At 37.0% G+C, this 12014-nt stretch overlaps 1 protein-coding gene across 1 annotated transcript in view; it reads left to right on the forward strand.

Annotated features, from left to right (window-relative positions):
• LOC137658030 (eukaryotic translation initiation factor 2-alpha kinase-like) overlaps positions 1-10412 on the forward strand; it is a 63586-nt gene extending 53174 nt beyond the window's left edge. The window contains exons 11-12 of the mRNA XM_068392745.1: positions 8-172; positions 4138-10412. Coding sequence (XP_068248846.1) covers positions 8-172; positions 4138-4347 — 375 coding nt within the window. The 3' untranslated portion in view covers positions 4348-10412. The remainder of the gene's footprint in view (positions 1-7; positions 173-4137) is intronic.
• Positions 10413-12014: the final 1602 nt, after the last annotated feature.

Consider the following 12014-nt stretch of genomic DNA (forward strand, 5'->3'; position numbering starts at 1 on the left):
ATTCCAGGTGAACAACCAATTATACGACTACAAAGTTGACATATATTCTCTGGGACTCATATTCTTCGAGATGTTAGTACCATTTTCAACTGGGATGGAACGGCTATCTGTTATGTCTAATCTTAGGGATGGAAAATTCCCTGATGGGTTTTGTGACAAATATCCCGATGAGGTAGGTTTCTTACTTAAAATATATTTATAGTGGAGTTAAACTTATATTTTGAGTTAATATGTAGTTGCTATTACTAATAATATATTTATATACCAATCTAGATATCCTAACTTCAAGCAGTGTCTTGAAAATTGATGTATTTATGATTAGACATGTCCATTAACAAGTTTCAATTTATTATTCAAAGTTAAATTTTATGTTCTTGTCATAGATTGCAGCATACATTTTATGAATGAAATTCAGTTGTTTATTTTATAACATTGAAGTTGTTTACTTCAGACTTTCTCATAAGTGGGAGCAATTGGAAATTTGTGTTCATGTCATAGATTACTACATGCCCTGTTTTTTTAGTTAGGCTGCTGTGTGGTTCCCAAGAAATTAACTGTAAAGGCTAGAACAGGGAGTCCAATACAATGAGATGTACCAAAGAAATGTTGTCTTTCCTACCTTAGGGCCAGTGTATCAGCGCGCAACGGACGGATTCAGTGTGTATAAGAGAGCTTCATGTGTTCAGGCTCTATTGAACCATTACAGCACCTCTAGTACTGAATACATCTACTAACTGAATTCACATCACTCAATGAGAACCATTTATTAATGCAGAAGAAACTGCTAACCTGGGTGTTTGTTTACATATGGCAACCCTCTTTGTATGTCATTGTATAAAGACATCTTTGTTTTCTTTTCTAATTGACAATGATATGAGAATTCTACCTCAATTTTATTTTTAGTACAGTTAATTAGGTTCTAAATTATTTATTTATATTCTATAGACATGTGATAGTGTTAATACAAGTCCCTCTATTTTGATTGCTTATCCTTGTTTGATAATGAATGTTCAGTCATGTGTGACAGGCATTCACCGAATCCCATCCAGCATGGAATTGGTTATGTAGGATTATTATTATTATTATTTTTATATAATATGAGTTTTAATTTTGTTTCTTACTTGTTAGGCAGCATAGCTTAAGCTGGGGTTTTTGGCAATGTTGGACTGAAATCTAACCTAGATCAGTTGTGACAATTCAATGTAAACATACGAAGTGGTATGCTTTTACACCAAGTAACTCAAATGAAAAAATATTCCTAGAAATTATTAATGTAAATATGGTTTTTGTGCAAGAGCAGTTTGCAGAGATGAAGAAAGGGAGAAAGAGCTTTTGTTGAACAGACTTGTCAGCGTGTCAGATTCAAGGGGGTGGATGTTTGTATCCTGCCAAAACATGTTTATATTGCTCATTTCATTCTGCCTTACCTAAGGTTTTCAACTTGGGAGAAGTTTGCACAGGTTCAGTCTCAACATAGCTCATAGGGTGCTCACTAAACAAGCATAGTTGGTAATTAAACTACTGCATTTAGAAGGAGTTCAGGTCATTGCTTATTTGAGTGACCAGCTGGTCAGGCCACAGACAAATGTCCTTCACATACATGAATTGTGTCTTGCAAGTTCTTCATCATCTAGGATTTTTCTTCACCTTTACAAAATCAAGACTAGCTCCAGAGAAGGTATTCCAGTGTTTAGGTCTTTGCTGGAACATGAACTTGCAAAGGCTTATAAGGAAATATCCTTTAGTGTCCTGTTTCTTCTAGGTATGGTTATAGGCCTTTTCCAGTTTGCTTCAGTTGTTGACCCAGTTCTGGGAGGAAATCTATGTATTCAGGAAATTCTTGCCTTAGTTTGCAGCACTTCACATGATGGTGTTGGGCCTGATGGCTGTGTTCTTCAGATTGAAGAAGCTTGGTCAAGAAGGAACTTGTGTATTAAGAATCTTAATTGACAATCAGGCAGTAGTTGGTTGTTTCCGGAAAGGGAGCTCTTACGCGAGAACTCAGCAATAATCCCTCAAATTATTTTCTTTGGGAAAGGGATTTGTTCCTCACTCCCAACCACCTGATGGTCTCTCATAGTGGTTGTGTATGCCTTGTCCACGGCTGATGGCTATTGATACAGAGTGGATCTTAGATCAGAACTCCTTCCAAGAGATTCTCAAGATTGTCCCAGATCTCCAAGTGAACCTGCTTGCTTAAGTGGAGAACTACAAATTTCTGGTTTATGTAACTCCAAATGTGTACATTATTCTCAGGTAGTTGTGAAAGATGCCTTGTACCGATTGTCTTTGATCTACCTGGTTACTTCAGTGAGTTTGATTTAGAAGATCTTATTGGACTTCAAAGGGACAGATGTGCTTGTTGCTCCTCTGTTGCTTGAACAGTCCATAGTTTCTATTCCTTCAGCTTCTGAGACTGAGGTCATGCCTTCTTTGGTCAGTACAGCTGTATCAGAGAGTAAGGAGTCGGAATATCTACGCTTCCTCCTTCACATATGAATTTTCTCTCCAGAATATACTGTTGAGACTTCTCAGCTAACAAAATTTACCTATTTGGTAGGCTGTAAGAAGTTGTCTTCTACCAGATCATACCAGTTAATATGGAAGGCGTGGATGGCTTTACACAGGGACACACCTTGCTGGACAAGCCTGGACTTCTTGGCTTACACTTCTTTAGATAAGAAGTCTGAGCCATCAAGCAGGCTTTTAACATGGATGTAGATTTAGGCACGTTTCACAATTACTCATTCCTTCCTTTTGCAATCACTTTTGGTACCAACTTCTTCATTGTTCTGGTCACTTGATAGAGTGCTTGATTTTTTGTCTAATCAGATAATCCTGTATTCCTCTAAAAGAACTACTTCAGAAATCTACATTTTGATAGCCTTGGCCTCAGGAGTTGGTGAACTTGCAGTATTTTGCAGAGAACAGGAGTCCCTCATCCTCACCCTTGCCCATCTGATATTGTTCCTGGGTCTTGTTGGCTAAAAATGAAAGGCCACTCATAAGGTGGGACTTTCCTTTATCACATCTCTGCTTTACAGCCTAGTTATGGGTAACCTTTGTCTAGTGTCTACCCTGCAAGCATGTTTGCAGAGATCTACTTCATCAGAAGGTAGTCTGTTTCCAAATACCCAAACCAAGAAGTTTCTTTCAACATGGGCTATCCGTCTCATGACCTCCATTTTCAAAAAGACCAGTTCACTCTCCATTTATAAAACCTGTGTGAAAAAAAAATTTGCTTCTTCATTTTTCACTTTGTTAATAGATAATTTTGGAATATCCAGACCCTTATTGATTGGCATGGGCATAGTGTGTTTATGGAACACTACCGGAAACAAATCTAAGCTGTTCAACGTATGTGCGAGGTTCTCGGCTTGATTGTAGTATCTATTGCGGGGAGGGGTCTGGTAAAAAAACGGGACCCTCAACCTGGTCCCCTAACTGAGGCACTTTGATGGTCTAGCAGTTGACTTCAGCATAGGGGTGCTGTGATGGGTTCAATGGAGAATGAATCGGTGGGTCTCTTGTATACACACTTGAATCCTTACCTTGCACATTGATTCACTAGCTGTAAGGCAGGGAAGTCGGTATCTCTTTGGCATATGTTATAGTGCACTCCCAGTTCTATCCTTTACACTTTACAGGACAGTCCTTGGGGGACCTCACAGGACCCCTACCTCCCCCCCCCAAAAAAAGGTCTTTACAGTTGATTGCTTTGATTTCAATTAGTGAGAGAATTTAGAAAGAATATATTTCATAACTTTAATATTTTATAATTTACTGATTCTTCATCATTATAAGGAAAGTGTATATTAATCAGCTAGTGGGCAAATTGTACAAACTTTGATTTATAGAGGATAAATTAAGTGGTGTGACATACAGCGCAAACTCTATCCCATTGTATTTCTGTATTATGAGATATCTTTCTTGATTAATATTGTATGTTAAATAGATTCACATAGCAAATGTGCCATATTTAAGTTGTACAGTTTAGGATTGCTTGAATAAGGGATTTTGACGAAGGAAAAATCTGCATTAAAATAGGAAAAGAGGTCCAAATAAGTAAAACTAATAACGTTTTGAGCTATGAATATCTATATAGATTGATTTTTTATTTTTCTTTTACTTATTAAGACTGAGCTGTTGAAGCTGATGTTATCTACCAATCCTGCCAATCGCCCCACGACACGAGGTATTCGTGCCAGGAATCCAATGCGACCTCTTCAAGGCTCCGCAGTAGATGACATCTTACCGGAAGATCACTTTCGTCTCAATCGTCAGAGATCGCATACTCGCTCTCATTCAGGGTCTTCCTTCTCATTCACATCATCCTCATCTGCGTGATTAGTCAGTCATCTTTCATTATGTTTTATAACATATTCATCATTAACATTACATACCAATATGTTCAAGTAATTTTAAGTTTCTGGCATGTGTTGTTTGTATCATAAACATAATTTATATATGACTCAAGACAATTCTAGATACTAGAGCAGTACCATTTGAGTCATTATGCATGTACTATATTAGTATCAAAATTAACTCATAATTAATTTCCAGCAGTAAGTACTATTTTAACAAGGGATGATCTAAAAGCTCATCTTTTATTTTTCCATTTTTTTTTTTCAATTTACTATTTTAATAAAGTCATGGTTTGCCGTGTTCTCGAAAACTCCATGATTTACTGTGGTAGGAAATTGGGTGTAAATGCCTCTTTGCAATAGTTTGGAAACCATAGAATGACGTTTATGAAACGCACATCAGCTCATAAATTGTTAAAAAAAAAAATAAGGGAACCTTGGTTTAACCAATAATTTACCTTTCCAAGGGTCAGGTTGGAAGGAAAAGTATAATGTGTTGATTGACAAAGTATATCCAAGATATAGTTCATGATTTAAGTTAATAAATCGTTGAAGGTAATGCAACTTAACAGCAGTCTCATTGTTGAACAGAGTTTGTGTTGAAAGTTTAGGGTTTAGTCATAATTCAGGAGCTGGTCATTTGAATAATCAATTTTGCTTTTAAAGAAAATGTAAAAGATGTTATTGGTCGAAATATAATAAGTTCTTTGAAGCAGTGTTTCTCATATAGATATGCTAATGTTGATAATTTTGTCCCATGTTGCTTCATACAACTTTTTAAAGTGTTATTGTAATAAAAATGAGGGGAGGTTTTGTCCCAAATTTCAGTCATTAAATAGGTTTTAAAATCCCGATATTTTATAGATGCCGGTGGCTTTAATATCAATACTGTCGTATATATCCCTTGTGTAAAGCTTTAATTTACGCTTGACATTTTTTCCTCCCTTCTCTAAATCTAAGGATTTCATAATTTTTTTTTCTTACGCCTATTCGTTTATTTTAATTATGTTAATGAGAAAGAAAGTGTGTTTAGGGGTTTTTATCCAATTGTTATTTTGCTCTTTTTGTGCTTGGGTTTTACTGAAGCTTCTTGCATGGTTTTTAAAAATTTTGTGCTGTATAATTTTACATTTGCATTCAATTATTTTTCATAGCTTTTAACGTGAAATATTAATGAATTTCATTTTTCTATTCCTTGTACGTTAATAGTTAGAAAATATGATTTATACCTCATTGTAGTGGTCTAAGTGATGGTCATTGGGCATGATTTAGTTACATTTACTTTGGGTTTATAAGTATTCAGTATTTCGATTTCTATTGCATATATATGTGCATTTGACCTATGCCTGATAAATGTAAATTACAGCAGGGTTGATATGCTGGTTAACTTGCGTAACGATTATTCGTAGTATTATTCCGTGAAGTCTGAATGGTTGAGTACTTTAAATTTTCCTTTGCAAGTAGGAGTTTTCAGTACTATAAGATTGTTGTCTTGTTTTAGGTACAATTATTCTATAGTATTATTTTTATATAAGTAAATAGTCAGATCCTAACATTGGTTAAAAGATAATTTATTTTTATTCATGTATAAAAATTGTTGAGAAAATATTACTGTACAGGAATTTTTATGGGGGCAATACCTAATGCAAGAATCGTAATGATAGGAAGTGTTTGGGTAAATGTGACTGCTTGGAGGTTAACACCAAGTGTTAATTTTTGTTACTGCCATTGTCTCAGATTGTTAGCCTGGTTTCATGTAATTTCCGGTACATATATTTACAGCCATCATATTATATCCTCCTTATTAGTATCACCCAACTCACTTTTGAGGATTTATTTCTTTAATTTTTCTAAGGTAATTGAAATTTTGCAAGCATAAATTTCACATGTTATGTTTATTTTTTCACAGCTGGTTCAAGTACTTTGGGATTCATTGAGAGATGCAAGATAGCTAAATACAAAATATACCATGAATTGTTTCTTACTGTATCAATCATAACTTGGCTGTATTTTGTCAGTGAATGTTACATCTGGTATTAGATGCAGATGAAAGGACTCTACGATCTTTTATAGTAAGCTCAACTTCCATCATAGCTTGTATTTTTTTTTTAATTGCTATTACTAAGATTAAAATTGTATATGCAATTGGTATGTTTTCAACAAAGACAAGGTTATTAGGTTTTATGCACTTTTTATTGTGTATATGCCTTGCTAGTCCCCAATTAAATAATAATGCAGTAGTCTTAGCCCCCCACAGAAACAGGAAACTGTGTCACAACCAGTGAAGGTGTAGAACATAGGCAAGGCCACACATCAGTCAGGAACAAGAGCTTCAGCATTTTAGGAGAAGCGATGAATCAGCTCTTCCTAGCTCCAAATGCAATCTGCAGTACAAGGATGTTGTGGCAATTAGCTGATCCTACGGGGATGACTCGTACTACTGTATCAACTGCATACTGTCACTACAGTTATCAACTGCATACTGTCACTACAGTTATTGGGCGTCATGTAGGAGCAGGAAATAATGTGTTGGCCTCATGTGTGAATGGTACTAGAGCCGACAATTCCAGTGCCTTGTTAGTGTCGATACCTGCCACATCTAACACCAAAAGGTTAAGAGCTTCATCTTCTTATCATTGATGCCGAGTCTTCATAGTTTCCAGGTACTGTACTTAGTGGCTTGACTTGTCTGATTCCAGGAACTGCACTTAATGTCTTGACTTGTCTTCTAACTCCCCTTCCTGTCTTGCTGAGAGTGTCTGTCATATATCCTAGACAGTATCTTGTCTGTCTACAGGATGGGTATGGAGAGTTTACCAACACCGTCCAAGATGTTGACTCTGGTAATGGAGTACTCTATCACTGGAACAGACAGGGCATGAAGTCCGATGATTCCAGTTCTCAAGCCATCCATCTGAGAAGGAGAATAAGGCCTAGTATTTGTGTTGAAAGACCACTTCCAAAGCAGTATGGCATATCTGTGAGACAAAGTAAATAGATGTCAAGGATGATATCTGTCTGTTTCCTTGACCGTTTTCTTACAGATTGGTGGCTGAATAGATGGAGATTTTTCTGCTTGATGGGATCTGTGATAGGCAGTCTGCTTACAAGCCTCTCCAACAGGTTGCATATTGCTAGTCCCAGTTTCTCCATTTGTCACTACTGTGTCCACAATATCTCTGCTGTTCGAGATAATGTTATCGTTTCTTTATTCAGCCAACAGGTTCCCATTTCTTTCGTGGCTCACCTCAATGATCGCACATCAAGTGTCTTTTCCATTCATGAAGACATAGACCATCTGTGTTCTGGCTCTTCTTGGTTGATCCTTCAAATTCCTGAATTAAGCCAGCCACCTTAGGATCAGAAACCATCCAGCAACGAAGAACAGCAGGGTTTCCCATCAGGCCCACAGCATTGCCGTCTCCTTCACTTCATGGAGACATTGGCCTGGTCTAATAGCAACAGCAGTGAATACATGATTTGAAACTCGGGATGGAGCTGCTTCAGCAACTGTCTTGTAAGAGTATCAAAACTCCTTTCGAGTAGTGTGTATGATTCAGGTCGAAGAAACGGGGACAGTCTTGGATAATGTCTCCATATAGAGCAGCAAGGCAGCCTCACATATCCCACACATGCGACATGCATTGGACTTTACATCATACCTGTCTTCAAATGGTAGAACTTCACTTGCATCTTCCGAGGTCTGGATATATTCCATGTAGGCACTCTTCTGAAGTAGATACAGGCTACTAGCTGTGACTTGGTGAGCACATCTCGTGCAATTTAAAAAATAAACCTGTTCCACTATTAGCAACCCTGAACAAGTGCTTCTGTCCAACCTCTACTCTCCAAATTATCTCCAAGTGTCCCTTAAGGACACTATCTTGACGTGTAGGCCACCATACATTTCTATGAATCTATCCTCAATTGGATGTTTTTCCCAGTGTAAAACAGTTAGTTCCATGTGAGGACTGAGATCTGGCCTGGTACAGGGCATCAACTGCTATCTGCATGATGTCCATTGAGTGGTAGATCATGGCTATAGATTTTGCCACGTCATGGAATAGGGGCAGCATATCTTCTGTTGGGCGTGCTGCACACACAGTATGTAGTAACCCTCCCCCACAATTCATCTAGTCTTTCTTCAAGGTGTCACAAGTCCTGTACCTGCTTCAGGTGCTCCATCAGAATGTCGAGAAAATAACGTGGCATAATGTTTCATGAATGTGAAACCTAGCAATTCCTTCTTGCTTCTGCACTGGTGGGTCTTGCCTTGGAAGAGAACAGGACGCAGAATTGTGTAAGTATCGTAGAGAGATGCCATCATAATCTTGCCACCAGCAGCATCTTGGGTTTGGCCAACTGGCTAGGAGCTCCAAGCTCCACTGAAGTCGTCAGGGTGTTTGAACAAAGATATTCCAGTTCCAAGGTATGGACAGAGGTGTTTCTCTTTGTTGGTTAAGCCTTGCTGTAAATGGGGCCAGCTGATTCTCAGTAGCTGGGAGATCTTTAAGATCTCGCCTGTGCCTTGATGTTTGGCCCATTCAACACCACAGCAACTAGAGTTAACAAATACTGGAACTGAATCTTCCTGGAGTGGATGCATCTTGCAAGATCAGTTCTAGACTTCTTGTGGATAGGTGCAACCACACTATCCATGCAAGTTAGTATCAATTTTTATATAAGATACCAGCTCAGCAAATGCAAGAACACTATTCATTTTATCCACATCATATTCTTCAAATGTTTTAGTTTCTCAGCTCTTGTATAAAGAACACAAGAATTCCAGATGGCTGGACAGTGATGCACCTCTGACGCGAGTTGCTGACAAAGAACGCACTTGCTCCAGTGAGTTTCTTGATCCTGTGTTGATGTTCCGGGCTGTAAGGGATCGACCTTATAATTTTGCCCATTGTCACACCTGAAAGCAAAAGAATATTGTCAAAATATGGTCACAGTCTAACAAAACTTGCATTCCTGAATACTGAAAATTACAAGCTATATGTGTGCCTTCTGGCTCCAAATAATAAAATTTTTTAAAATTATAATTATCTTGTTACTAATACCACTTTTATTGTAATTTGGTTTATTACATTTGCCACTACAGTAGAAAAGAAAGTAGAGGAAAAAAAAATTGCACAGAGCACCATTAAAGTGACGGATACAATATCTGACTAAATTATTTAGAGCTAAATTTAGGAGATGACATTCTCTTACATTTTATCATCATTGATGTATCAGCTCAGCTGGTCAGTAGCATCATGTGGTCACTCCGATGGCTGGGTTTTTGTTCACTTACAGCTCATCCACTTGTTCATCATGGATTTCTAAGAGGTTTTTAGTACCCTTTGGAGTCTGTCTGTAAAAGGAAAGAATTATTAGATTGCGTTATCTGTATTTAATTAAGAACTATATCTCAAATCAAATACATCAATATCCCTAAAAAGGTGGTGTTACATAGGCATGTTTGCATCTTAACCCAGCACATGGAAAACACCTTACTTTGACAGATTATTAAAGTTACAACAAAATTTGGGGCGGGTCACTCATCTGTTAGATGACCCCGTGCGATACTAGATGCTGTTGACAAAACAATAAAGAGTTCATATAGTTCTGAATCCCTTAGCATAGGAGATTCCGTTTTAGCTACATCTGGAGACTTAAGCAAATGGCTTTTGAGAGGATTCCCATTAAATTGTACACCTACAGATTTCTAATTAGGTTATACACCTCTCTTCTTCACTGGCATCCCACATCCATCACTTAGTGGGACTTAGCAATATGAACATCGGGAGAGGATCATAGAAATAACAATTTCAATAATAAACATCTTTAATTCTATACTCACCTGATGTTCATATACACCTGCTCTCCTCACTGACTAGTTGTGTCAAGTAATATGGAATAGGAGGAAATTGAAGAATGGGAAAATCCTAAGCCTGCTGCTGATTATTTTACTAGGGGTATGTATCTTTTGAATGGAAAGAAAAATGGGAAAGCCTTTTATAAAATCTGGGGCTATATTAAAATAAGCATCAGGTGAATGAAATTCTAATTTTCATATAGCTATAGTGCTCTATTAGTTGAATTACAACACTGTTTAAAGTATATTGCTTTGAAAAATTCCCCTGGAAATACAAACGTTTTATAGTACACAAGCAAAGAATATTCATGTTAACAGAGAATCTTTCATTGTATGATAAAACTACTTAAAATGTGTATTACTGAGAGGCAACTCTATTCAGATTACAGTATTTCAAAATAAATGGCCTTTGATTGAGAATGAGATACCTTCATAAAATAGTAAATGTTGCCTGGCTAAATTAACCAAACAATTACACTTACAAATAGAGTACAGTATTTCAAAATTCATCACCATGAATTTGGCAGGAAATAAAAATCCAAGATAATTTTACAAGTAAACCAAAATGGTAATATAACGAAAAGATAATTATGTGGAAGCAGCTGCAAAATACTAAACAAAATATTGCATTCCCCACTCAACTACAACTGCATATAACAAACAATAAAAGGACGAAAATAAGCAGACCATTAACAAATAATAGTCATTTGAAAAGCCTAAGAATGCTGTGTAGAATAATATGGGGATTTATAGCATTGAATTAAGACATTTTCTAAAAAAGAAAATTTTTCATTCTTGCAAATTAATTTTTATAATCTAAACCTACTGAGGTGTGCAAGGTCCTGTCAGAAGTGGTACAAGTGAGGAAAATAGGCTGGTGTTCTTACCACACATCCCAAAAAGCTTTGGTTACCATACAATATCAGCATTTTGTTGCTTTGTTCCTCTGTTTGGGTAAATGAAGACCAGGCCCTCCAGCACTAACATGAATATTATCATCAATCAACTTGGAACTACATCAAAGGGAACCAAAGCAAATAGTCCCCGTGCTGGGGAGGTAGTTCTGTCTAGGAACCTCGGACAGTGCTCTGTAAACATTATTAAGTTGAAAATTGACAATGCCTTCTTGCTTTGGCACTGGTAGGTCTTGCTGTCTAACCCTTCTAGCCTTTACAGCATTGTGTACCTCCAGGGTTTTACCCAGGATGAACTTGGGTGCTGAATGGTCTCACAGGGCCCAGTGCCGAGCTATAGCCCAAATACATGAATCCAATCCAATGGAAATACTGTATTTAAAAAATAACTTGACGGGAGTCTCTTTTGAGGCATACATTTTAGTCTGAAAATGTGGAAGATGGAGTTATGGACATTTTGGACAACCTAATCCTTTGCCAGTGTCTGGGCTTTGGTCTAAAAATCAGACTCAAATCAAATTCTAATTCTTTTCCTTCCATGCTTCTTTTCATTTAGGGATCATCATCTACAGGAACTTTTATTTCAACTTTACTGACTTTAGCAGCAGTTGATCTTAGATATCTTATATCTGTTATTGGACATTCCCTATGAAGTACAGATGTGATCCAGTCTTCGAGAACAGGAAGATTTCACACGTTTGCCATGGTTGTACTAAATGTTTGACTTTATCCACGATGAGTGAATTAGTTTGTTGTTTGATTTATCTTGGTGATATTGATAGATGTGGCTTTTGGAAATTCAAATCTTTATGATAATTTCTAAACGTGTTACATCATTAACCATTTGAAAGGTTAGTTTTTTCTAGAAACTTC

The sequence above is a fragment of the Palaemon carinicauda genome, chromosome 18 (assembly GCF_036898095.1).
Source record: "Palaemon carinicauda isolate YSFRI2023 chromosome 18, ASM3689809v2, whole genome shotgun sequence".
Taxonomy (NCBI): domain Eukaryota; kingdom Metazoa; phylum Arthropoda; class Malacostraca; order Decapoda; family Palaemonidae; genus Palaemon; species Palaemon carinicauda.